This window comes from Canis aureus, chromosome 4, assembly GCF_053574225.1.
Source record: "Canis aureus isolate CA01 chromosome 4, VMU_Caureus_v.1.0, whole genome shotgun sequence".
Taxonomy (NCBI): Eukaryota; Metazoa; Chordata; class Mammalia; order Carnivora; family Canidae; genus Canis; species Canis aureus.
This window is the reverse complement of record NC_135614.1, coordinates 35,351,704-35,379,007: the sequence shown is the minus strand read 5'-3', so window position 1 is coordinate 35,379,007 and position 27,304 is coordinate 35,351,704. Positions and strand designations below refer to the sequence as shown.

The following is a 27,304-nucleotide window of genomic DNA, read 5'->3' as shown; positions in this document are numbered from 1 at the left end:
TTAGTCCTGTGCAGAAGGCAGGGCACGGAGGGTGGACAGATAGCGAGCCTGAGTGGAGGCGTGGAGGCTCGGAGAGCTGAGGAACCTGAGGCTGGATGAGACGGATCTGGAATGCAAGAGGCTTCCAGACTGAGCACCCTTTACCGAGGCTTTTAGGGGTCCCCGGTTTTGACTTAGTGGAGGATGTGGATGCTCAGCCTCCGACACACCCCAGGGCCTCCGCTCAGTCCCTGGCCCAGCGCCATCCGACCCGGCCCCCTCCCTTGGGGCCCGTTACTGAGCCCTGCTCACTTCCAGGGTCTAGGCCGAGTTGGCAGACCGGAAGCACCTGAGCACGTGGGCCCACCTTTCAGAAACGTTGCCCCCCCTTCCCCCCAGGACAGCAGGCAGGGCATGTGCCAGAGAGGGAGGTTGCAGCCTTTGTTGGGGAGGGCCCTCCGTCCCATAGGCCCTGGCTGCCCCCAACGGCCCAGCCCTCCGGGTCAGCCTGCAGGGCAGGAACTCGTGGGGCAGCAGAGGGGCCGCTCTCCCCCCCGCGGGTCCCTGCGGCCCTGCGCAGCTGGCCGGGGTGCACACGGGGCGCACGGAGAGCGCGGATAGCCCACAGCGTCCCTTGGGCAGCAGCAGGGTTTTAAATGTTTAAGGGTTTGTGTTGTGTTTACAGTGTAATTAAAAAAATGCAAAATTTACAGAAACACGTTTGTAAAAACTGGAAGTCTCGCCACCACTCAGTACTTATCCCCCCTCCCTCTTTTTGTTCCTCTATTTATTTACCTTTAGTAATGATTACTTTTTACCCCAATGCAAATATACTGTCTACAAATACAGTCCTTTCATAGGAGTTTATTTGGGGCATCTTTTTATGTCAACAGCATTCCGAAAAATGGAAAGGGAATTGTAGAGAGAAAACAATGCAGGGGGTGGGGTGGGGAGGGGGGTGGATGCGACTGGGCGCTGGGCGCTGAGCGCGTGCCCCCCTCTGTGGCCGCCGCAGGGCTCGCCTTTCAAGGTGAGGACTTGGTCAAGGACGTGGCTCCCTGTCGTGGGCCCCGCCGCCCTCCTCCCGGTGGGTCACCAAGCATCCCCAGGAGGTTGTAGCCTGGCAGTTGTCCCCGCTGGGATTCACACCTGCAGTCACTGCCATGGCCAGCGGCCTCCAGAGGAGTGCGTGCACCACCCCAGGGACCCTTGGGCTTCCACGATGACGGGGGCCCTGCCAAGCTGTGCTAGGGAAGGACAGGCTGACGGACTTGGAGCCTGCCGTCTCTGCTCCCCGGGAGGCAAGGCTTCTCCAGGTGTCAGCCCACTCCCCAGGGTGCCCTCAGGGGGCCCCGAAGCACCTGCCCCCCGTGTCAGGTTCGGTGGCCATCCCCTCCCACCCCCGCCCTGTGCACTTGATCTAATCACTTCCTCCCTTATTCTCTAGCATCCTTACTCTGCTTTCTTAATCTTCTAGCACCTTTGGTCACCAGGTATGCCATTAGGGGTCTGCCGACCACGGCCCCGCAGGCCGCAGGAGCAGCCTGTAAGCTGAGACGGTTTTTGTTTTTGGAAACATTTTCAAAGCATTCTAGAAAAACAAAAGCACAAAGGGCCAGAGCGTGCGAGGCCCTTGTCGCCCGCACCTGTGTGCTTCCCCCACTTTCCAGAAAGCTTGCTGCCCCTGGCGTGCCTTAATTATTTGTGTCCATGTGTGCCTCCGCCTCCCTACCGCCGCCACACAGAAGCCAGGAGGGCGGGAACTCTGTGCTCCCCACGCTGGCCCCCGAGGGCCACGTTTGATGCAAGCAGATGCCGAGGAAATGGGCTTGTGGATGAATGAATGAATGAATGAAAGAATGAATGAATGAATGAATGAATGAATGAATGAACGAAGGCACTTGTGAAGCCTTTCGGAACCCAAGGTTGGGAGGCATCTTGGGGTGTCAGCCTTCGCTTGAGGCCCAATCCACCTTGAGGGACCCTGGGGTGGGGGAGGCAAGAACAGGGATTGGCAAAGCCCCGGATGGGAGAGTGCTGTGTGGGGGGAGAGCCAGAGGGGCCCCGTGGGAGGTGGGAGCTGGGGGCACCGATGCCCGATGTCCCCATCAGCGGTCTGGCGAACCCAGCCAGGCAATCCCAAGTGACTCGCACAGCGTCCTTCCTAGAGGATCGGACGGGAGCGATGGGTCCAGGCTGCTGGGTCCACGTCAAGGCATCTGTGGGCTGTAGCTGAAACACCTTCAGATTACGAGGCAGAGCACCCCCACCCTGCCATGCCTTTGGGGTCCTTCCACTATATTCTTTTCCTTTTACGGAACGATAACGGGGCTTTGGGATTTGGATTTGTCGGGCTGTGATTACGGCAGCCCCGCAGTTGTTAAAATCTGCTTTACCTGTACTGTACATTGATTCCGCTCCTGCTACGAGGGCATTTATCTCTATTGCCAACGTAAATCTCTCTGTAACATGCAAAGATGTATTTATAAATTCTGTATCATTGATTTTCCTCATGCTGCAAATGCATTTATCTCTTTGTTAATGAAAACGTATCTAGGAAATAGTAAGACGGATTCACAGAGAAAGGTACAGGGAGGGAGGGGGGCGGCACCGAGCCGGCGGGGCACCCCTGGCCGCAGCCGGAGGAGACCGCGTGGGGCTGCCCGAGTGCCTGTTCCACGCGAGGGCACAGCTCGCAGAGGCGGACGCTGCTTGCAAGGCCCTTTGCCAGGCAGTCGGGTGCATTCGTGGGAGCCAGCCGTGCCTCGTCTAGGGGAGACCCCCCGGATAAGCCCCCCCGGGCAGGAGGTGCAGAGGAGCCCCTCCCCGGGTCTCAAACCTGGTTTCCGTAGAGCACAACCGAGTGAAAGACACTGGCTCAGAAGTGAGCTCGGGGGAAAGGCCGGGCTTTGCCACGGGAGGATTCAACACTGCGTGTTGTCAGAGGACCGATGGCGAGGGACGGGCGCAAACCACAGGGCCACGTTCCTGCGGTGTGACCCTGCGCAGTGACCGCAGGCCTCCGCAGGCCAGCCCAGGAAGGATGCTCTTCAGGACTTCTCTCCCTAACACAGACGGCGCTGTCCCCAGAGCATCGCATGGTGACAGGTGGCCACGGCACTCGGGCTGAGCGTCGCCTAAGGTACAGACTTGCTCAGTCACCATGTCATACACCTGAAACCAATGGGACATTGCGTGTCAACTGCACTTCAGTAGAAATAAACGAATAAAGACGCCCTTCCTGGGAGTTCCCCGCCTCCCGCCCCCGGCACTCACTGCGTTCCCGGGGAGCCACTGCAAGCCCTTACCATCGTGCTCTTCACAAGAAACCAAGCTCCATGTGGCCTGCCCGTCGACTTGGGTATCTTCATGCTCCTTCTGAGTTCAGGCTCTTTCCGGTTGTCACTTAGGGCATCCCGGGGACTTAAAATGTGTCCTGCTCACAAGGTGGCCCATCACATGCTGCTCAGGAGCCGTTTGCATGTCCCTTGGCGACAGTCTGGGCAGCAGAAGCTTGAGCGCGGGCTCCTTAGTGGGGAGGCACGTGGGCAGATGCCAAGGCAGCCTTCAGTCTCGTGAGCCCAGAAAAGTCTAGGGGAGCTGCCTGTCCTGGGTTGCTTCCATCCGAGTGTGGCCGTGTCGGCCCCGTCACTGAGGACTCCTGTGTACCATTCTCTGCTTCCACCACTTGAGTTACCTCCTGACAGCCGCACAGAAGGGCTGCCGTTTCTACACAGCGACTCCGTGCGGGGCATATGTCTGTGACCCTTGATTTTCACCACAGATGTGAGAAAGGTGAGAGTTGGGGAGACCAAGTTCTGCTCCGGTGATGCTGAGGCCTGTGTGCACACCCCCTGGGGGGCCGTGAAGGCCATGCGAGCACAGATTGCTGAGGGCCCCCCGACCAAGTGTCAGACTCAGCAGTTCTGAGAGTGGACCCCAGAATCTGCACGTGTTCGAGGCTCCTGGGTGATGCTGATGCCGTGACTCTGAGGACCGTACTTTGAGAACTACTGGTCTACCTCCCACAGGCAGGGTTCACACCCACACCTGCAGGATTCCAAAACCTACGTCATCTTAGCCCATAGGAATTGCCCTGGGGCGTGTGTCCCTGCTGGACTCTCAACGCCTGCTCAGGTGATAGCTTGTCTTGCTGGAGCACCTTACCCTCGACTCTCCATCCAGCTACCCCCACCCATCCTTCATGGCTCTGCTTCACGTTTCCTCTTCCGCGAAGCCTTCCCTTAGCTCTGACCATAGCCAGCTGCTCCACCCCTGGGCTTTCCAGGGTCCCCCAGGCAGGACCCTGTTTCACGTTGCTCACGTTTAGTTCCCGATCACTGTTCCACCCCTCCCCGTGAAGCCCGTGAGGATGCCCAACATTCATTCCTTGCTCTCTGAACCTCTGTGCTGTAGCTCGTGGCTGTTCCATAGCTGTAGGATGAGTTGTTGAACGACTGTAGCCAGTGGCGGCATGCATATGGAGGTCACACCGGCTGTGACGGACAGATCTTCATCCCTCTGTGGTGCGGGTGCATCGACACTCTGCAGCAGTTGTTGCTAAAGGGACTAATTTGAGGAAAATGTTAAATTAAGTGTGCTGGTGCTGCCTTCTCCAAGCTCGGCATCTCCCGCTTGTTCGGATGGGTGTCCTATCTGATGTGCACATCTGTTTTCTCTTACTGCCAGTGTTGGCTCGGAGCCTGGCGGGCTAGCTGCTCCCGTCCTCCTTTACTCCTCCCTCTGTGTCCCTTCCAAAGCTGCACACTCTGACGAGAGGGTGAGAGTGCCCCAAGGAGATGATGGCTCTGGTGTATGTATAGTTGGGTCCTCCCGTCTAAACCTTTGATGGTGTTAATTGACTCTGAAAGATGGTGGAAATCCCTACTGTGTGCTGGGCATGTTAGTGAGCTTGGGAAGTTCCCTTGAAAGAGGAGGTGCGCATCTGAGATGAGAGAGGTCCCTCTGCAATGACTCATGGCTTCAGGAGATGATCTATGGAGGCCGTGGGGGCAGAACCATGAGGCTGGCACAGCAAATGGAGGTGGTGTTTGGGGGCGGGAACAATGAGGTCTCCTGGGACAGAAGTGGACATGAAGCCATAAACATTCGGGCTGCCTACTTGTCATCCAGAGATGATCCCTGAGCCTCTGGCCAGGGGCACAGTCATGAATAAATACTGAGAAGAGAGAAGAAATCTCCATTTCAAATGTGGGGATGGAACAGTAGTGCTGAGCTCCTTGGCAGTTACGCATTCATTCCATACTCATGGAAACTGCAGTAATTTAGAGCAGTTCAGTATTTAGACTCAACTGTGTAATTCATCCTGATGTTTCCCATTCATCAAAGCCTTGTGTTTGTTTGTATTACCATGAGAAAAATAAAAAAAATGTGGGAAAAAAGATTCCTCCTCCTTTCATTACAGGCAGATTACGACAGAGTTACAACCCTTGGGGCCCTTCAAGCAAAGGAACATCTTGCTTCAATTAGATATAAATAATGAACAATAATTAGAAAGATTTCTTCATCGAATTTGTTATTTTATGTTTCCTTTCATCTGTAATGTATGGAAACAAATACCGAGCTCTGTTTCTGGGCCATGTAGCAGGGCCTGAAGGAACTCCGTGGAGTGTGTCCCCAGAGCAGAAGGAAACATCCATGGCTGGCTCCTCTGTGCGCATGCTGTGGAGGCTGGTGTCAGCCCTGGATCCAGGGCCACAGGTGCAGAGAGGAGGCTGCCTCGGCCCCAGCCCTCCAAATTCTTACAGCCTGCTGTGCAGAATAATTGTTACTAGCTACTGGCCACTGAGTTTGTGTCAGGCCCTGCTTTATGAGCTGAGCACACAGCACCTCAGTTAGGCTTAACGGCGACCCCATGCCATGGACTCTGCTTCTTGCCCTGCTTTAAGAGATTTGAAGACTGAGGCACAGAGAGTTTAGAGCTAACCTGCCAGTCCTGCAGTGTCAGTGATGGTGGAGCTTCAAGGTAAGGCAGATGGTTAGACTCCCGAGATCTGCTTCCTCTCGCTCTAGGATGCTGTCCTCTGAAATCACAGTGATATTATGCTGCCATAGAAACCGTGCAAGGTGTAGAGATGGCACGGGAAGGAAAGGGATGGTGATGGCTTTGCACGGGGAAGGAAGGCATCTGGATCTCCAGGGTGTGTGCAGGAAAATATCAGGTGGATAAGTGAGATAAAGGGGTTCCAGGCAGAGGAAGCACCGTGGCCTGGTGCTGTAGAGGAGGACTGTGTAGGATTTCTCCTATCAGCATTGGCTCTGGGGCTGCGAGGAGACAGGTGCAGCAGCTGGAGATGAGACCAGAAGATGGAAGGGTGTGCAGGTCAGGTTAAGAAGATGGGATCCCCTCATGGAAAGGGTGGCTCAGGGAGAGGCGGCGATGATGATCCTGGTTGGCACAAAGGAGAAACAGGTTTCTGGAAGAGAAAATGAAGAGTGATCAAGGTGGAGCCCGGAGAGAGAGCATTTAGGGGATTGTTGTTCTTTTTGCCATTTTATTCTACATGTGACGATCTCTCAACACTCTGAACCAGGTGGTGCTCATTTAAGGCGAGGGAGAGCTTTGTGCCAAGTGGTCCTTCCCGGTCTGACTATTGCCCCTACCCCAAGGAAGCCTCTCCTTATCCACCCCCAGCTCAGACATCCGCTGCTGAGCCTTCCTCGTGCTCTCCCTCCCCCCAATATGCACATGGCCTGAGCTGCCTGCTTCTCCTTCATGTACAACAAACCCCAGGCTCTCAGAAGTGCTTTGTTTTTATCTTTGCCATCTTTTAATAATTGTCAACACCTAAAAATCAGGACACTTCATATAAAATCACAGATTTCTTTGTTTACTGAAGACAAATTGAGGGGTGGTGCTCAAAATGCAACAACTGGGTGGGACTCTAGAAGAGCTGCAAGCTTTGGCGGGGACATGGCTCTTCACTGCACATCCTGAGTGTGTGTCCCTGCCCACACCAGTTCTAAATGGCAGGGACTTGTCATCATCATCATCATCATCAATCTTGCCAACAATGTATTTCCTCCCGGTGCTGTAGGCGCTGGAGTTAGAGACCTTTGACGTCCAGCCACCCACGTTGCCCTGACTCTTATGCTGTGGTTGTCTGTATGCTTCTATGGCTGAGGGCAGGAATGATGGCTTATTCACCCTTTTGTCCCTTGAACTCAGCACAGGACCTGGTTTTGGGTGTTCAGTAACCCTATTGAATTAATCTACACTGAGGAAACATCATTGTGATAGGATTAGGCCCTGGCCAGTCATGCTCTGGGCTGAGGAACTGCAGCTACTTGGGGTTTGGAGTGAAGAATGTGGATAATGGGCCACACTGGGGCTTGGTCCTCAGGAGAACCTTGCGGCCCATTCATATCCCTGCGGTGTGTGACATACACCCACCCTTCACTGCCTTTTTGCCCTTTCAGGACGTTCCAAGACCTCTCCAAACAAGTCGACATATCTTACGGCACCGTCCGGGATTCTGCCGTGTATGAGTACTTCCGAGCCAAGGGCACCAACCCCCTGGAACAAGACAGCACGTTTGCTGAACTCTGGCGGACCATCAGCAAGAATGGAGGGGCTGACAACTGTGTGTCCAGTCCTTCGGAAGGCATCAGGAAGGTAGGCGGGAGCTGGCCTTGGCCTCGTGTGTGCTGTGACGGGCCGTGGGCACCGTCGACTCCAAGGTAGGAGACACCTTCCTAGAGCATCTCCTCTGAGTAGCCCTGTCACCTGCAGGGTGATCCGTCTTCAGCCAGTTGGATAGAAATTTGTCACAGGCACGTGAGTGCGGTACACACATTCTTTAGGTAAGATGCCCGTTCTTGGCAACAGAAGCAGAGGGGCTGCTCATTAGGTATCTTCTAAGTTTCCAAAGTTTCAGTGAAGAGCAGACAAGTTAAGCCTGAGACATAGACCCCCTGCCTCCTGGGCTTATAGGATGGGGGCCCACAGGGGCCTGCCCAGCCCAAGGGAGAACACTCAGCAAAAGCAGAAGCAGAGGACCAGGTAAGAGGTGGAGGGACTGAGGGCACAAGGTTGAGAAGAGGGTGGGCACACCCCGGGCAGGGTTAGAGTGGGGAAGAGCACACGTGAGGGGCGGAAGGCCCGGAGCGAGAACTGGACAGTTGGCCTGGCGTGTCTGGGGGGCCTGTGCTTTGGAAAAGAGGTGTGTTTGGGGGATGGTGATGAGGATAGCAAACCCAGGATGGAGTCTATGGTGGGGGAAGCTGAAGGGGAGCAGATGAGAGGGAGCCGGGGCCAGAGAGAGGGAGGACGCAGAAAAGCCATCACCTTCTTCAGCAGCGGGTTAGACTCTGTTCATTTATATCATATAATTGCCCACAATGACCTGAATTAATCATCGTCCTCCCGTTATACAGATGAGGGGGTCAGAGACAGGGGGTCACACTCCGAGGTAGGTTCTGATGCCTGGGGTCCGGGCTGTGTTTGGCATTTATCCACCACGTGCTTGCGGAGCCCTCGAAGGTCAACGCGGAAGAAGATGGCGGGACGAAGGCAGGTGTCGCATCAGGGAGCTGCTGGTGGTGGTGTCCTGTCCGGGGACCCTCCCGTGCAGTAGCTGCTGTCCCTGAGGTTGCTAGTGAATGGTGTGAGAAAGCTGTGCCCCTGTGCAAGGCTGCTGTCTCCGCGCAGACGAGCAGTCCAGCCTGCCTCCGCGCCTCCTCCCTTGCCTTCTGTTCTCACGCAGCAGCTCGCCCGGGATGGCTTCTTGCTGTTGAGCCACACTGAGCAGCGGAACGTGTCTGGGCTCTAAAGCCTGATGCGCTTGGGTGTGAATCCCAGCTCCCTGCTCACCAACGATGTAAAACCGGGGACAGCGCTCTTCCTGTCTGGAACCTTCTCAGAGTAGAGAGAGGCCCTGTGGGGGCCTCCTCAGAAACTTAAAATATTCAGAACAACGTGTTATGGTGGATACCGCGCCCAAGTGATAACCTGACAAAAATAGTAGAATGCAATATAAAAAATGTGCTATTCCCTTGCTTACAGCATTTATTAAAATCTTTGTTTTTAGTGAATTACAAAGGATGGCGCTCTAACCCCGAGCTCCTAGGTCTTTTTTCATCCCTGACAGTGAATCTTTGCAGCTGTAGGCGACCTCATTTGGAGAGAATGAATACAAAGTTGACTTAAGGCTTCTTATGAATGTAAGGCCTAGGCCAAATGGCCTTTGAGTTTCTGCTGCCTGCTTGCTTTGTCTCTCAGAGAGAGCCAATAGTCCCATTCACATAGGATTTTTTTTTTTTTGAGAATTTTTTTTTATAAATTTATTTTTTATTGGTGTTCAATTTGCCAGCATACAGAATAACACCCAGTGCTCATCCCATCAAGTGCCCCACTCAGTGCCCGTCACCCAGTCACCCCCACTCCCCGCCCACCTCCCTTTCTACCACCCCTTGTTCGTTTCCCAGAGTTAGGAGTCTCTCATGTTCTGTCTCCCTTTCTGATATTTCCCACTCATTTTTTCTCCTTTCCTCTTTATTCCCTTTCACTATTTTTTTATATTCCCCAAATGAATGAGAACATACACTGTTTGTCCTTCTCCGATTGACTTACTTCACTCAGCATAATACCCTCCAGTTCCATCCATGTCGAAGCAAATGGTGGGTATCTGTCTTTTCTAATGGCTGAGGAATATTCCATCGGATACATAAACCACATCTTCTTTATCCATTCATCTTGGATGTGAGGGCGATCTGGCTGCGACATCTGTCACCCCATTGATCGCCAGGGTTGATTCACATAGGATTCTTATGAGGATTCATTGCAACGGTGCTACAAAAAGTACTCCTTATAAGGGAAAAGATGGCTACTTTTGACTTTATTAAACTTCCATTCATCGTTAGACACTTTAAAGAAAAAAAAAAGACAAGTCACACACTGGGAGGGGATATTTACGATGCATTATAACCAAGATAGGATTGAATATCAAGGTTATAGGAAGAGCTTTTCCAAATCCATAGGAAAAATTCAAACAATTTAACAGGAAAATGGGCAAAAGACTTGCACAGGCCTTTCACAGAAGAGGCAATGCGTATGGCCAGGAGGCCTAGGAAGAGATGCTCCAAATCATTAGTGATCGAGGATATGCAAATCAAGACCATAAAGGTATATCATTTTACACCAATTAGACTGGCATAAAACGAGAGGTGGTGGAGAGGACGGGAGTAACAGGTGGTTAATTGCTGGTGGGAGTGTACCCAGTACAACCACTTTGGAAATGAGCGTGCTATTCTCTTATAAAACGGAACATTCAAATACCCTGTGACCCAGCGAGGCCACTCCTATGTATCCGCCGAAAGGACACTCCTGCACACACTTCAGAAGTGAGAAAGGTCAGGGTGGTATTGCTTATAGAGTCAGAACCCTGGAAATGATCCAAATGAGCTTTAACAAGGTGAAAAAATATGACCTGCAATGAAATGAATGGCCTACAGCTTCGTGGAATAGCACAGTTGAATCTTCGCAGAATAACACATCGAATCAGAAAAAGCATTAACGGCAATTTCATGTGGGCCCACTAATAGGAAACAACGTACTTCTTAATACCCCATTTAAAATGTATGAAACACATGCACGCACACACATCCCAAGTAACAATGGGGCACAAAATCCACGAGAGTGGCTAATACAGATGGGAGAGCCGGAGCAACAGGGAGCAGAGGAGCAAATGACTGTATGTAAGTCAAGGTCAGTGTTAGCTTCAGATTCACAGGGTCTAAAAAATTTTTTTTACGTTTCTCATTATAAAAAATGATTAATGAGTTAATGAAAAAGAGGGTCATTCCTGGACAAAAGTGATGAGTAAGTCCCAACCAAGCCAGGCAGAGGTTGGCTCCTAGAGACGCCAGGCCGTTTTGTCCTTGCCTGCTGGCCTCGCTCCTGGTGCACCTTAAGAGAACAAACAGCACCGCAGGGCCCTCACCGCAGGGAGATGAATCTGGAGATGGGTCGTCAGGGAAGTGTCTCCCCATCATCCTACTCACCCCTAGCCCATTGCTGGCACATTAAAAATCATCCCCCCATGGTGATGTGTAGGGTCTGAACTCACAATTAAAGCAACGTAGAGAAGGTAAGTAGGGGAAGATGCAAAGAAAGGATTCCTTCCAAGTGCCTGTAGCTTCATGGTACAGAACCTAATCTTTCTCCAGTACATAGGATGTGTTACTTTTATGACACCTTCATTTTATAAACCCCAAACCAGCTTTGGGATCACAAATCTCCCTCGTACATTCAGATCTTTAAGAAAAGAAAAAAAAAAAAAAAAAAGACCGACTGCCAGCACTAGACAAATGTTAAGGGTTTTATAACTAGTGTCATAAAAGTGAGTTTATGGTATTGTCAGAAAGTGGAGTGGGCTGCATTTTTTACTGGAAGGAGAGCTCAGCTTTGCTCTCAGATCCTCTTCGTGGGCCTAGGAGGCAGCGGCGAGGAGGGGGGGCTCCTATATTTAAATGGTTACCTCAAACTCTCCCTGTCTCCTGCCCCCATGGGGCGGCCCCTCACCTGTCCCCCCACCCCCACCCCCTTGCCAGGCTACAGCTTCAGAAACCTGGAGAATGCCACCCACCAGCTGCAGACCAGGCTGAGGGGGGTGCCGCCCTAAGTGAGGGTCGTGTCCTGAATTCAGGAACTATTAAGGAAAAATCCAGCCAAAGACACCCTGCTTCTGTGCAGCGTAGGCAGCCTGGCAAAGGTGAGGAGGGGGTGCCCTCCCCCCCAGGGACGTCGCCAAAAGCTCTTTTAGCAAGGGGAGGGTGACCTCGCTTCTAATTTCCAGTTACTCTTTGGCGACTCTGGCTCCATTTCTGGAGGGCGCTCGGGAGTAGAGCGATGTCTAATTGCTACTAAAGTCAAGGAGCTTGGAGTAGAGGGTAACCTCAGAGAGCTGCTATTATTTTTTCTTTGGGAGTGCTACAGCTTTTAATGACTTGAAACCAATTTAGGTGGGAAATTGCTTAGCAAGAGGTGATTACTTCTCCGCAACATCAGAACCAGGGGAAGGGATCGTGTCACGGTGGCCCCACCTCTGCGACCCACTCCTTCCTGCTGGTGGCTGCTCAGACGTGGAGGGGGTGGCCCTGGCTGGGCCCTGGAGAGAACAGGAAGGAGTGTGTGAGGGGAAGGCAGTTTTGTTTATTTATTTATTTTTATTATTATTATTATTTTAATAATAAATTTCTTTTTTATTGATGTTCAATTTGCCAACATACAGAATAACACCCAGTGCTCATCCCGTCAAGTGCCCCCCTCAGTGCCCGCCACCCAGTCACCCCCACCCCCCGCCCTCCTCCCCTTCCACCACCCCTAGTTGGTTGCCCAGAGTTAGGAGTCTTTATGTTCTGTCTCCCTTTCTGATATTTCCTACCCATTTCTTCTCCCTTCCCCTCTATTCCCTTTCACTATTTTTTATATTCCCCAAATGAATGAGGCCATATAATGTTTGTCCTTCTCCGATTGACTTATTTCACTCAGCATAATACCCTCCAGGTCCATCCACGTCGAAGCAAATGGTGGGTATTTGTCGTTTCTAATGGCCGAGGAATATTCCATTATATACATAGACCACATCTTCTTTATCCATCATCTTTCGATGGACACCAAGGCTCCTTCCACAGTTGGGCTATTGTGGACATTGCTGCTATGAACATTGGGGTGCAGGTGTCCCGGCATTTCACTGCATCTGTATCTTTGGGGTAAATCCCCAGCAGTGCAATTGCTGGGTCATAGGGCAGATCTATTTTTAACTCTTTGAGGAACCTCCACACAGTTTTACAGAGTGGCTGCACCAGTTCACATTCCCACCAACAGTGTAAGAGGGTTCCCCTTTCTCCGCATCCTCTCCAACATTTGTGGTTTCCTATTAAGTGCCCACAGCATGCAGTTCTACCAACAGTCCTGCCTGCGCTCCGTAAGTCTCCTAAACACGGGGTTGTCCCGGAATGAGTCACGTGCTGGCTGGCTGAGCAGAAATGCATAAATCTGAGATGTAGTTGGTGCCATCGGTTAGCAGGTCACCCCTGTGGATTCCCTGATGGGACTGGGAAGGGAGGTCACTCCGGGCTCCGGCTCAGGCTTGCCGCTTAACGGCCCTGTCTTAGGAAGGAAACCCGGCCGGTCCGCACAGAGGAGAGGGGCTGCCTTCCTCTCCCTCCGCCACCCGCTCCTGTCGGCCCAGGAAGGCGTAGACCCATACGGGCAAACCCCGGTCCATGGGCGAAATCTGGCCTCCCGCCTGCTGTTGTAAATGAAGCTTTACTGGGGCACGGCCACACTCCTTCACTTACGTGCGGTCTACGATGTCTCCCCTACTGCCTCAGCAGAATTGGGTAGTTGTGACAGAGACCATAAGGCCTTCAAAGCCTAGAAGGTACATGACGTGGCCCTTTGCAGGACACGTTTGCAGATCCCTGGTGTGGGCCAGCAGCGGGGCCGGGGACGCTGCCCTAGTGTGTATCTAAGAGCTCATATGTGTGTCCAGTCCCTTGTCATCTGGCTCTGCATCATCTCAGGGTGTGCAAGGATACCAAGGCAGGAGCCCGTTCTCTAGTTCTGCGCCATCTAACAGCCCCTAGGTGCCTGCGGCAGCACAGCACCCAGCTCTAGGCCACCCAGTGGTACGCTGGTGTGTCTAGCCGTGCGTCATCTTAGCTCTGTGCCATCTAGTGGCTCACGGGCTCTGCCCACACGCTGTCCTCTCTTGTCCTTCTTAGGTCTAACCCTAGTGGCCCAGGGGCTTCTCCTTCACGATCCCGGGTCCCAGCTCTGCTCCTAGCCCAGCCTTCTTCCCCCTGAAATCTGTTTAGCCGTCTCTGTAGTCCAGGCCCTGTGCCAGACGATCTACGTGTATTATTCTTTTCATCCTAAACGGAACTACTTGATTATCATTATCTACATCGTATAGAACTAGGACCTGAGCCCCAGAGAGATGAAGTGGCTTTTGCCCAAGGTCACAGGGACCTAAGTAAGTCATGGCACAGTCCAAGCCAAGGCTCATTCCAAACTTCCTCTCCCCAGGGGGTAGCATTCCCATCTCTATGCCTCACTGTGCCTCTCTCCCTCGCGTACTCTTTACCTGTGCTTTTATTTCCCTTCCTCTTTTATGCCAAAGTAAGGAGACACCGGCTTTTAAAAGCCTTACCTGTCCTTCTGTACCTTAGCAAAGCTTTCTTCAGTCTCTGATTTTGATCTTTTGATTTCTAAACTACTAAAATATCAATTAAAGACATTTTGAGATGCAGAATTGGGCTGGCAGGTGGTTCAGATTATACAAGAATAACTTCGTCACATGAAATCAAACTTCCATGTTGTTGGAATTTTTTTCTTCAGCTTTTGATCAACACTAGCAAGTAATATCCAGTGTAACCCAATTTCGGTGCAGTGCCAGGGCTGACCTGGACTGCCAATTTATTAAGGCTTTCCATAAATCAGACCTCATATTTAATAACATTGTCAAATAGAATACGGTGTTAATAGTTCAAATGTCAATCTTTGCAGCTCATTGAGCTCTTCGGATACATACACAAGTTGCTTGTTTCAGACCCTGTGGCTAGAGATAGTATTTTTCCGAGGGAGGTAGCTTTTGAGTCCAGCAGTCGTAACAGAAGGTGGTTTTTTCCACTCGGTAAATACTGCTGAGGTCATAAAGTGTGAATGCAAATTCAGGAAGAAAACAGGCCCACAAATCTTATTTATTTCCACACTGATCTAATGCTTGCCATGGACCAGATTGGGTATCACCCATCAGCCCCTGTGCTTTGTCCCTTCCTCTTGCTCTCTGCTCTGTGACAAGGGCTGCCTCTTTTGCATACACTGTCTGCTGAATGTCAGGAACTGTACCCTGTGGCAGAAAAGGATAGGGTTAGGGGCCGTACTCTGAGGCGGGAAGGTCCTTCTCGGGGTCCCCAGAAAGACTGCAGCTTTCCATGGGAGGACAGGGAACGTGGGTGCCCCACGGGGTCTTCATCTGGAAGGAGCAAGTTGAGGAAGCATCCTGGTTTCCCAGCCTCTGGAAGTTCTCACTGAGGAGTGAGGGGGAAGAGGCTTCGATGGAACGTGTTCCTTTGTATTTGGGGGATGCTAGGTGCAATGACCAGGGAGATTTGGCCAGTTTGATCAAAGGGACTCTTAATGTGGCTCTGGCCTCCTGGAAAGGGGACCGGTACAGACAGGCAGCCCCTGCAGAGGAAAGGAACAACACAGGCTCGGCAGCAGCCAGGCCTTCGAGGCTTGTCCAGGACACCTGTTCAGCTCTTTCTCTGCTTCCGAGTCCATGCAGAACAGGGATTTGACGTGCCTCCTTCCTTCTGAGATGCTCACATGGGATAACTGTTCATCTCTATATCTTTTATACTTGCTCGAAAGCACCGTATCCATTTTTCGAGTTGGATAGTCTCTTCTCTTTATTCGTTCATTTATTCACTTACTCATCCATTCAAGACACGTAGCTTGGATAGCTTCTCCTAGGAGTTTGAAGATGGGAGTTTAAGTCCCACTTTTGACTTAATATAATCTGTGGCTTGTCTCTGGTCAAGTGAATTCACCTTCTGAGCCATCTGTGAGACTGAGAAGAGCCTGCCCAGGTTAGCGGTGAGCCTACCAATGCATTCAGCAGAAAGCGTCCAATATGGTAGCGAAAGATGGACATTCAATTGGAGAAGGACCATCATTATATGGTCTCATTCGTTTGGGGAATATAAAAAATAGTGAAAGGGAATAAAGGGGAAAGGAGAAAAAAATGAGTGGGAAATATCAGAAAGGGAGACAGAAAATGAGAGACTCCTAACTCTGGAAACGAACTAGGGGTGGTGGAAAGGGAGGAGGGCGGGGGGTGGGGGTGAATGGGTGATGGGCACTGAGGGGGGGCACTTGACGGGATGAGCACTGGGTGTTATTCTGTATGTTAGCAAATTGAACACCAATAAAAAATAAATTTATAAAAAAAAGAAAGATTGACATTCGGTAGCTGTCAGCAAACTGCCTCAGCGTCTACTCTTTGTGAGGAAAACAAGATAGCTAACATATAAAGACAAGTATCACCTAGTCCTTTTATGAGGTATAACTGACAGACAATGAAATGCACATGTATTAAGTGTTTGTTGCATGGGTTTAGACAACTGTATACAGTTGTATAATCAACACCGAAAACAAGCTACAGAAGCTCTCCATCATTTGGGGAAATTTTCTCATGTCACTTTCTGGATACTTCTCCTTATGCCCAGAAGCAACCACTTACAACTTTCTAGAAACACAGATTAGATTTACCTGTTCTTGGAGCCCCTTGGTGGCTCAGCGGTTGAGCGTCTGCCTTTGGCTCAAGGTGTGTTCCCAGGGTCCTGGGATCGAGTCCCATATCGAGTCTCCATCCCCCATGGAGCCTGCTTCTCCCTCTGCCTGTGTCTCTGCCTCTCTCTCTCTGTGTCTCTCAGGAATAAATAAAATTAAAAAAATATTTACCTGTTCTTGTAATTCATATAAACAGAATAATATAAAATATGCGTATTATGCTCAGTTTCTTTCACCCAGTGAAACACCAATGAGATTTAAGTTGTGGATATCAGTACTTCTTTTTCTTTCTTCTTTTTGAGTAGTATTCCATTATATGAAAAAGCCTCAATGTGTTCATCCATTCTCCAGTTGACATGCATTCAGTTGTTGCCAATTTGGGGCTGATACGACTAAGACTGTATGATCATTTTTATACAGATCTTTTGTGGAGATATGTTTCCATTTTTCTTTACTGAATACAAAAGTGGAATTCTTGGGTCATGGGGTAGATGTGTGTTTGCCTCTATAAGGAATTGCCCAAGCACCTCCACCTCTATTTTTGCTCCTACTAGTCGTACCTGAGCCATATACTTGTAAGCTCCAGTTACTGGACATCCTAACCAACATTTAGTGTTGTAGTCTTTTTGACTGTAGACAATTTAGTGGATGTGAAGGATGGTTCTAGATAATTTTGCTGCAGACATCCTGCTGCAAGCATTTTCACTGCAAACATTTTCGCCACATAACTAATTAGCGACCAGGCAATTTTGCCATAAAAGATAGAATAACTGGTTGACAATCTGGTTTCATTTCTCCATTGAAAAATTCTTCTTTTTTTATATTATATAAATCTTAGCTAGCCCTCATAATTTCTACACAGTAACATGTAGAGATGATGGTCTTAAAATAGTGGATGATGACAAATCCATATGTTGACTTGATAGAAAATACAGTGATAAAACTTACTGGAAGTGTGAAATAAGGGAGTGTAAAGCCAGATTGCACTCTAGACAACACTAGAAAATGACGACAGATCAGTTACAATGATCACAAAGCTCAGTTACAAATGTATTACAGCGTTAGCATTTCTTCCACATTTTCCATAGAACTTTAGAGCATCTGTCAGTGGACGTGTGACCCTATGCCTATGGGAGTGTAGGAGGCTCCCATAATGCAATACAAAGCTCAGTTACAAATATGCATCCTAGTATTTGGAAAACCGATATCTATCTTAATAATTAATTTTATTTTTTTTTCATGTTTCATTATGTCCTTTGTAATGTCCTTCTTTTCTTTTTCATTATGTTATCTTTTATAGCAAAATTGCCTTATGGCCAGTTAGTTATGTGGTAGAAATGCTTTCAGCAAAGATGACTGGCAAAGATGCTTATGACAAAAACGTGGACATGGTGAAGGATATCCCATTTTTTAATTGGCATTATTTTGGCGGCTAATGATGGCTGGCATCTCTCATGTGCTTATTGGCCATCCACATAGCCTCTTTCGAGAAGTGTGCACACAATCTTTTGTTAATTTTTACAGGCCACTGCAGCTTTTCATTATAGATTTAGGTGAGTTTTCAATATCTTCTAGATGTAAGTCCTTGATCAAATGCAAGTCCTGCAGCTATAATTTCCAGTCTGTAACTTGCCCGTTCATTTTCTTAATGGTGTTTTTTAAAGAGTAGAATTTTTAAATGTTGATAAAACCCCACATATAAGGGTTTTTTTTTCTTTTATGGTTTTAATGCCTTTTTGTCCTAAGAAAATTTCCTACCTTAAAGTTGCACGTTTTATTCTAGAAGATTTTCACATTTTTTCATCTATTTATGTTTCACACCTATGTTGCATATCATATTAATTTTTGTATATGGAATAAAGAAGTGGTTCAGGTTCACTCCCCCCATACGTATATCCAATTGATTTAGCACCATTTATTAAAATAAAAAATAAAAACATGTTTGCCTAACAAGGAGAATAGATGTGTTGATTGAAAATTAACTGGCCATATATTTGTTGGTCTCTTTCTGGATTCCATATTCTGTTCCACCGATCTATATACTTACACTTTTTTAAAAAGATTTTATTTATTTACCCATGAGAAATACAGAGAGAGAGGCAGAGACAAAGGCAGAGGGAGAAGTAGGCTCCATGCGGGAAACCTTGATGTGGGACTCAATCCCAGGACCCCGGGGTCATGACCTGAGCCAAAGGCAGACGTTCAGCCTCTGAGCCACCCACGTGACCTGATCTATATATTTATTCTTATGCCAATACAATAGTGTCTTGATCACTGTAGCTTTGTAATAATTCTAATACCTCCTTAAATCAGGTAGTGTAAGTCCTTCAACTTTGTTTCTCTCTTATAAGAGTATTTGGGCAATTCTAGATCATTTCCATTTAAATTTTAGAATCATCTCATCAAACTTCTTCAAAAATGCTTGAAACTCTGATAGCTCTTATACTGAATCTATAGATCATTTGAAGTAAAATTGATATCTTCACAATTTTGAGTCTTCTAATCCACAACAGTAGTTTTTCCTTTCAAAATACCCAACTTTTGACTTTATTGATTTTTCTCTGTTGTTATAGTTTGTTGATTTCAGATTTTTTGTTAAAATCTTTTTCTCCTATTCACTGTGGTTTTAATTTGCTCTTACTTCTTGCTTCTTAATGTTGAAACTTATACCATTGCATTTTACTCTTGTTCTCTCTCCTGATACAAGCATTTAAAGCTATAAATTTGCTTCTATGCCCTGTTTCAGCTGAATCCCATGGATTTTTATGTTGTATTTTCATTATCATTAAGCTCAAAATATGAAGTGTCAGACTTAGTCTTTTTCTTTACAATGTCCCTATTGAGTTCTGGAGGACAGCAAATGGCTGTGATTTAATGTGGGAAGAGGTTATGGGTATAGAGAGCAGGGATTTATTCTGTTTAGTGAGACTGAGGAAAGCTTCCTAAGGTTCTTCAGTCATGAACTCACATTTACAATCCAAACACATCAATTCCTTTTCAGTTTTGAGGATGCGAGGGTGAGAATGTGAGAGAAAACTGGCAAGCAGAAAATCAAACACACAGAAAAATAAAGGAAACCGTAGCGGCGAAAAAGAGAGTTGACTGCCGCGCAAACAAAATCCATTTTTATTTCTATGGAACGTATAGGTTCCTTGTAGGAGGATGAAGGCAGTGGTGTTTTCCGTGCTGAGCAGTTGCTGTCTACACAACCCCTTCCTGGGGCCTTGGGCTGAATTCTAAGTGTCTTAGCCATGTAATATACCTCGGCCTTTAACTCTGGCCCAACCCAACTCCAAGCACACTAAGGTTAAATATCCCCCAATCCATGCCAGGGTTTAAAGTAATAAGGGCTTTTAAGAGGAAATCATATAGATTTATAATTTAAATGTAATATATCACCATTAAGAAAAGCTTGAAGTACTCCTAAAAGTAAGCAGAGAAGAACCAGCCAGACTTTTTTTTTTATCACCTAAATAAGCCTCCAGGGATTTCTTGTATACATTCCTGTCTAGTCTTTTTTGAATCTCTACAAATACCTTTTTTTCTACAAAGATTTTATATAATTACAATGTTACAGAAAATATATTTTATCCTGTTTTTCTAATACTATTACAGAACCTCATAAAAATTATTTTTGTGGCTAATTAATATTGCATCAAATAGATGTAAAACAATTTATTTAAATATTTTCTTCTTGTTTATCATTTGGATTATTCCTTAGTTTTCACAAATATAAATAACATTATTATGAACATCTTCAGGTGTAATGGTTTTTTAGGTACTATATTTATTCCTTGTAAGATCAAATTCTCAAAAGTAGAATTATACCATCAGAAAAGAATATATACATTGAAAGCTCTTGACACAATATTGTTGAGTATCGCCAAAAGTAGAATTTTAAATAAATTACATTCTTATTTTTGAGATCAGAAGAATACTCAGGTTTCAAAAATTTTTTTCTCATCAAAACCTTGTGGATTTATCTTTAGTATAAAAGATCTTTTTTATAAAATGGTACTTTTTCTACTTTTCTCATGTCCTCTGTTGTGATTTTCTTCCTTCCTTTCTTTTTCTTTTTATATAGGTACATATATATTTTGCTTTATTTTGTTTTATTATTCTGGGAATGGAAGTAAAGAAGAAATCACTTCCTTTTCAACTCATTTTTCCCTTGGCCCACATTAGGTATCGCAATCCATGAATTTTGGTGGGTTTGAGAAAGTTAAGATCATGGTTAGATATCTATCTTTATTTAATAATCAGAATTGATGCAAATACAAACCCCTTCCTCAAATATGTATTTTTTCAGCAATTTACTTTGGTCTCTTACTCATTCATTCATTAACTCATTTATGAGTGCTGAGCTCAGTTAATATGTAAAAGTGGGCTTGATACTTTCCTTCTAAAATTGAGTTAGAATTGATGTAAGGCCAAAATAAAGACTGAGGCTGATTTTGGACAGTATGTTCTTTCAACATTAAAAAAAATAATTTATTTCTTTTCTTACTTTATCCATGCCTTTCCTTCCTTCTGTTGGAGCCTGGGGTCAATGTTTGGATAATCAGGAGATTCATATAACATGTTGGCTGCCATCAGAGAGACATGGGATGGCTCAGGTGTGGTGTGAAGCTTCTGCCATGTTTTAGCTGAGTTATGCTTTAGCACAACCTGTTTATTAAAGAGAAAAACTGTAATTCGAGGAGGATGAGGGACTTCCTGAAAGTCAGTCTTGAAGTCCGTTTGGGACCTGGGGCTTGAGCTCAGTATTTCCCTCACTCCAGCACTTCCAGGCACATTGCAGAAGTGAGGGAGAGACATGATCAGAGTAAAACTTCACCTCTTGCCTACCACTCATCTGGTAGCCCGAGTGCTTCCCTTCCCTGTCCCCTCGTTTATACATCGCCTGACGCTTGGAACATCCTTCCCTTTCTTGGTTGGCCAGACTGCTTCCTAGTTATTCCTCCACTCTTAGCAGAGGCATTCACTCTTCCTGAAGCTCCTACCCTCCACCCCATCCCTAACTCCCCCTTCCCCTGGGGCAGGGCCAGAGGCTCCCTTATCACACTGTGTATCCTCGAGCAAGGCTTCATCAGATGCCATCCCGTCCTTAGTGCCCTACTTTGCCACAACCCCAATACACTCAGAGGCTCCTTAGGCCTGTGTCTTAATCATTCATCTGTCCTCAGGGCCTGGAGCAGAGGTAGGCATAGCAGCAAAACACGTGGATGTCCATCTATCCCTTCTAAAAATCAAACAAAATAAATGCTCAATGAGTAACAAATGAGAGTGTGCAGAAATGTAGGCATGTGCAACTTTCTTCAACACAAATGTGTGGGATTGCTGGTACCTAGTTGCCAAGAGGGCAAGAAGGGGTGAGGAGGGGCAGGGAAGGCGGGGGGTGGGGGGGACTTAGTCAGTCTCCTGGAGCAGGTTCCCATACAATGGACTAAGTTGGCCCCTTCGTAACACCCTGCTGCTTAATTCTGTTTGATGATGATTGGTTTGGGATAATATAGTCCAAAGATCAAGGAAAGCCCCCACTGTGCTTCTCTTATTAAATTACTTTGCTTTGGGTTTTGACCATTGCCAAGCAAATCTCGTTATGAATTCTTCAATTACTTTCTTTTGCGATTTTAATAATTTGGTAGGGTAAGCTCTGGAATCAAACCAATATCCGTGCCATCATGCTAACTTTGATTATTTTCAAATTCTTCATTAGAGGGGTGGGAGGATATTCACTCCCCTTAAATCTGATTTTATTTTTCAGATTTGCTCTGCCCCATAATTTGCTTTGTACCCAGGTCTGATATGCTTCACCTTAGTGCTGGCTGTAAATGTGGGCTGATTCCATTCTGTTTGTTCCACTGAGTATTATTGCTTTGGGTTTTATGATTTAAGTTTTTACATGTTGAATTGAATTGTTTTGTTATTTGATTACATTAAAATCAAAAAGCGATTGCTGATGAAAACAATTTTGATTTATTGCGTCAGCCAGATTGTTGGCAATTTCTGTTTAGCTTAGTTTTATTTCCATTTTGTTGGTATAATGTTGTTTTTGCAGAAACAGGGAGAAAGGGAGGAAGGGAAATAACATTTATAAAGAATGATTCCATGGGACATTGTGCTTCTGTACTTTATCTTCACCATTGATGGCATTTTGCGATATTTCCATTTTGCAAATGAGGAACACAAAACACAAGAAGGTTGAACAGTTTGTCCAAAGATTATCGGACTCTTTCTGCCATCCATGTGTTCATTATTATTACTATTATTATTATTACCATCACCATCACCATCATCATCAATAATATAAAACCTATTTGAGTAGAAGTAGTGGTTTCCAGTGGGATGCGTAGCTCTAATGAAGAGTCTCTTTATCTTCCAGTAGAGATATTAAGGTTGGCTTCGAACCTGACATTTGAAAATTTTAGTATGTGTTGGCATGTGTGTGAAAGGCGCACATACACATGCACACACACACACAAACACAGAGAAGGGCAGAGACAGAAGGAATGAGGGGTGGATGAGCTTAAATCAGGAGCGGCCTTAAGAACAGTAAAAGCTCTGAAGGTCGTGCCCCCCAAGAATCAGATCAAGAAAGCAACCAGGGATGGCGCGGAGCTGGCGAAGAGCACGCTGAGCAGGGAGACCCGGTGTCCCTGGGATCTGCAGCACCCCCGCCTGGAAGAGGCCTCGGACCCCCGTGTGCAGCCCAGATCTCAGACCCAGCTTCCTACGCGAGAAGCGGTCTCCGCGCTTTCTCGAGGCCTCGGCACCCCTGGGCCGTGTGCCCACCACGTGCTGCCAGGTGGAGCTCAGAGTTTGTCCACTTCAAGCTCTCTGGTCCGGGTGTGGCCTCTCTTGTAGCTCCTCAAAGCGCTTTCAGGCTATTGCGGGAGCTTTTTGTCTCAAGGCCGACATTTCAGCAAAGGCCATAAAGATGGGCTTGGAGAAGGAGACTCCTCACCAGGAACCCCCGGAGACGGCCTCCCAACACCTGAGGCGGTCGTCTTTAATATGAATCATGACCACACACGATTTTACTGCCTCCCTGTCCTTCGGGCACAAGATGCCAATTCCCAACACCTTTTATGGCTAAACTAAAAGTGGGAGGAAGTGACTACAGATGGCAAAGCCACCCTGGCCTGGGGCGGCGTTGCGGGGGGGCGGGGGGGGGATTCATGCATCTCCTTTGAACTTTGTCAAGTGCTTGGTTAAAGCACCATAGGTGGGGGGAGTGCTGCAAGGGATTGGGGCTAACAAGAACTGGGTTTGGTTCTGGCCTTCCCTCTTGTGCCAGAGGCGAGACTTAGGGGAGTTAACTCACTCCCAAAGTTATGGCCTCTGAAAAATAGGAATGATCATCCTGTGTCTTTCCAGGTTTACCTTCCAGTTTAGAGGTGATGTGAGGTGATGGGTGCAGTGCCTGAGAGAGCACGTCGTTCTCAGAGTGTGGCCCTTGGACCAGCAATACCAGCATCATCCAGAACATGTTAGAAGTGAAATTCTTGAGCTCTGCTTTCAACCCTAGTGAATCAGAAGCTGAGGGAGGGGCACAAGGCAGAGATTAATAATCTGTATTTGAAGATACCCTCCTGGTGATTCTTATTCCTTCTTCAGTTTGAGAACATGCATTTGAATGAGTGGTGTTTATGGTTATTGTTATGATCGATGTTTTGTTAGTATGAATATTTGATTTATTCCTGGATCTTAGAAAGTGACTCTTGGCCAGAGACCCAAGGGTGTCCTCTGATGCTGCCCATGAAGGTCAGCCTCTGGAGGAGAGAACAGGACTGAGAGGAGCAAACCTGATGGGGTGCACAGGACATATCCAGTCCAGCTCCAGTGATGCTGATGCTGCAGGTCCAGGGAACACACTTCGAGAACCACTGGTCCATATCATAGATTTTTGAGGCTATTAAAGCCGCAGAAGACATTAAGGACGATGTCCACTCACCTTCCATATTTACAAGTCAGTAGTGAGTTGGTAACCGGGCCAAGACTGTGACCCAGGCTAGCAGTCTTTCTAATTTACCAGGCTGATGACTGAGGAAGATCTCAAGTGTTGTTTCCCCCAAGACATTTGTATTTTAATGCAAAAAATCAGGCTTCCCAGATTCTAGCATTTGTGCCTTCAGTTCTTCACTTTATACACATTTATTCAGCACCAACTGTATACCAGATATCATTCTGGGCAGTGACTAGGACATGCATGGCCATGGGGCTGACATTCCTTCCTGTGTGTGTGTGTGTGTGTGTGTGTGTGTGTGTACATGCGCACACAGGGAGTATCTGCACGGCCCCAGCCCCGGGCTTCTTCGTAGGATGTTTGACCACATGCCTGTCCTCTGTCTGCCAGATTCATCTATTCTTGAGTTGGTTCCCTTTCCTAAGACGACATTTTTCATTCTGTATTCTTTTCTCTTTATAACCTATTTTGTATCTAAGCAAGTCAGTTTTCTCTTTCTTTTAGATCATTCTTAATCTTTCCCATGGAAAAACTCAGATTAGATTGCTGTTTATCATGGTCTTTGGACAATTTAAAGTTTTGACAAATCATCTAAAATCAATGTGTCCCTCTGCCCTGCTGGGAAAGCTGTTTATAAAGCCCCTGGTTTTGCTGACAGTGAGCAGTTTTAGACTTTGAGGGAGGAGCCATTGATTATTCTAAGTTAGGACTTTTCTTTTTCCTTTGTACTGAACCAGCTCCTTCTCCCTTTGAGATGTGAGAAACCTTCTCCCACTAGGACAGTACTTAATTCACTAAATAAGACTTTCTCCGAGCGTTAGAGGCCCAGAAAAGGAATGCAGCCATAAAGCTTCCATAGGGTCAGATGCTGGAGGCAGACATCATTAACAAAAGCTTGGCCAGAATCTGGTAGCAAAAGAGGAAAGAAAAAATCAGTATGATGACAGAGACAGCTGCTCAGGAAGCTCTGTGTGGCTCTTCGGGGCTACTAGGTCGAACTTTTGATTTGGGAGAGTAGAAGGCCATCTGCAGTCAAGGAGACCTGGGGAGACGTTCAATCTCTGTCAATAGCTGATCCTGTGGTTTTGGGCACAGGCCTTTTTGAGCCTCGGTCCTTTTGGTAAGTGGACAGTTTGTGCTGTGGAAATTTATCCTGAGCTTTCTAGGAAGAGAACGGATGGGAAAGCATCAAGGAGCGCACTTTGCAGGAAGAAGATGCAAAGTGTAACTTTCCTTTAGTGTTAGCTTTCAGTAGTCTTGCTGTCTCAGCTCAGTGCCTTCGCTCCTCCATTTAGTGCCCTAACTCTCGACCCTAGAGCCGTAATGCTCTCCCCTTTCTCAACCTCCTCTCAAGAAAAGATCAGAAATTAACTGACACAGAGGCCGAAATCACTGGATCTCTCAGCTTTAGTAGCACACATCAGCACCACCCAGAGAGATTAGTAGATCTTTGGGCTCCACTCCCAGAGTCTCTTATTCAGTGGCTCTGGTATGGAGTCTGAGCATTTATATTTCTTATTAAGTTCTCCAGTGATGCTGATGCTGCAGGTCCAGTGAACACACTTTGAGAACCACTGGTCCATATCATAGATTTTTGAGGCTGTTAAAGCTGGAGAAGACGTTAAGGACGATGTCCACTCGCCTTCCATATTTACAAGTCAGTAGTGAGTTGGTAACCGGGCCAAGACTGTGACCCAGGCTAGCAGTCTTTCTAATTTACCAGGCTGATGACTGAGGAAGATCTCAAGTGTTGTTTTCCCCAAGACATTTGCATTTTAATGTGGGCCCAAACTCTAAGCTATAAGGATGATGCTGGTGATTATCATGCTCATGAGGACCGTGTCTTATTGTTTGAGTTCTTCAATGCATCAGACACCTGCCATGCTATCTGTTCCTGTGATGGGCCTGTGACGTGGGCTCGTGATTCCTGCCTTCTAGATGAGGTCATGCAGGCTTAGAGGCTTCAGGTGGCTGAAGCTCCACCTGAAGTCCCCTGACTCCAGGGGAAGTCCAGGTCTGCGCATACCCAGACCCCTATTCTCACAGGTACACCACCCCTTGCTCTGTATGAATGGAGCTAAAGATTCTATAAAGTTAAGGTATCAAAGAGAAAATAATAAAGAGTAAGGACATCAGTGGCCTGAGGACTTATGTGCCATTCATTCTCTCTACCCCTTGCTGTGGTCCTCACTATTAACTGTGTTCCTCTAGGACATAGGAATACCAGGATGGAGCAGGCAATCATTGCAGACATCTTGCAGGCCTAACGCCTGGCCATCAGGAGCCATTTGATGCTGCTGTGGCCTTAGGACATTTCCCTTATCCCTCTCTTCTCATTCAGGTAGTGGGCAGCCTCCCTGGGAACCCCATGACAAACCTGCAGCATTGCCCTCAGACCTGCTCTCAGGTCCACACGCAGACACACTACACACAGACACACAGACACACACGCAGGACATCCCAATACCAGAAGGCCTCGTCATCTCCTCTGTTGTGTTATCTCATTATCCAGCTCCATCCCATTCATGCTGGTCAGCAGCCAGGAGCCAGATTGACTGTGCACCCCATGGACACTTTGGAAGAGCAGCCATAAGACTAACTGTTCAGTTGCTATCTCTCCTGCCATGGAACCTCTCTGGTTTGCCTGTGTTTTCTGGTCCAGGAGCTGATCCAGGCAAGTGGTCAAGATATCTCATTCCTCAGGTGACAAGTTTCCTTACAGCCTCCTGAGATTGGCTTGTGAACCCTTTGGAGAGTCCTACTGATTGTCTGCCCCACATTTGCACATCATTTTGGACAAACTATCCGTTGTTGTGTCCAGGACAGGCAGGCTGCTTACTGGCTGGTGGTCTACTATCCTCAACCCTTTGTGTTTCTTCAGGCACTTGGTACCTGAGTTCACTTCTCTGCTGCTTCCCTGGGGGCTGTGGTACTCACACACACACATACACACGCACAGTGGCATGCACTCACATGCACACATTCTCAGTACACACTCACTCACATACCACACACTCCCACAGAGTACATGGATG

At 47.5% G+C, this 27,304-nt stretch overlaps 1 protein-coding gene across 2 annotated transcripts in view; it reads left to right on the top strand.

Annotated features, from left to right (window-relative positions):
* The window catches only part of GRID1 (glutamate ionotropic receptor delta type subunit 1), a 640,626-nt gene that overhangs the window by 590,164 nt on the left and 23,158 nt on the right, over positions 1-27,304 (top strand). For both annotated transcript variants that reach the window (XM_077895250.1, XM_077895251.1), the window contains one exon: positions 7,420-7,615. In XM_077895250.1, the coding sequence (XP_077751376.1) occupies positions 7,420-7,615 (196 nt within the window). The remainder of the gene's footprint in view (positions 1-7,419; positions 7,616-27,304) is intronic.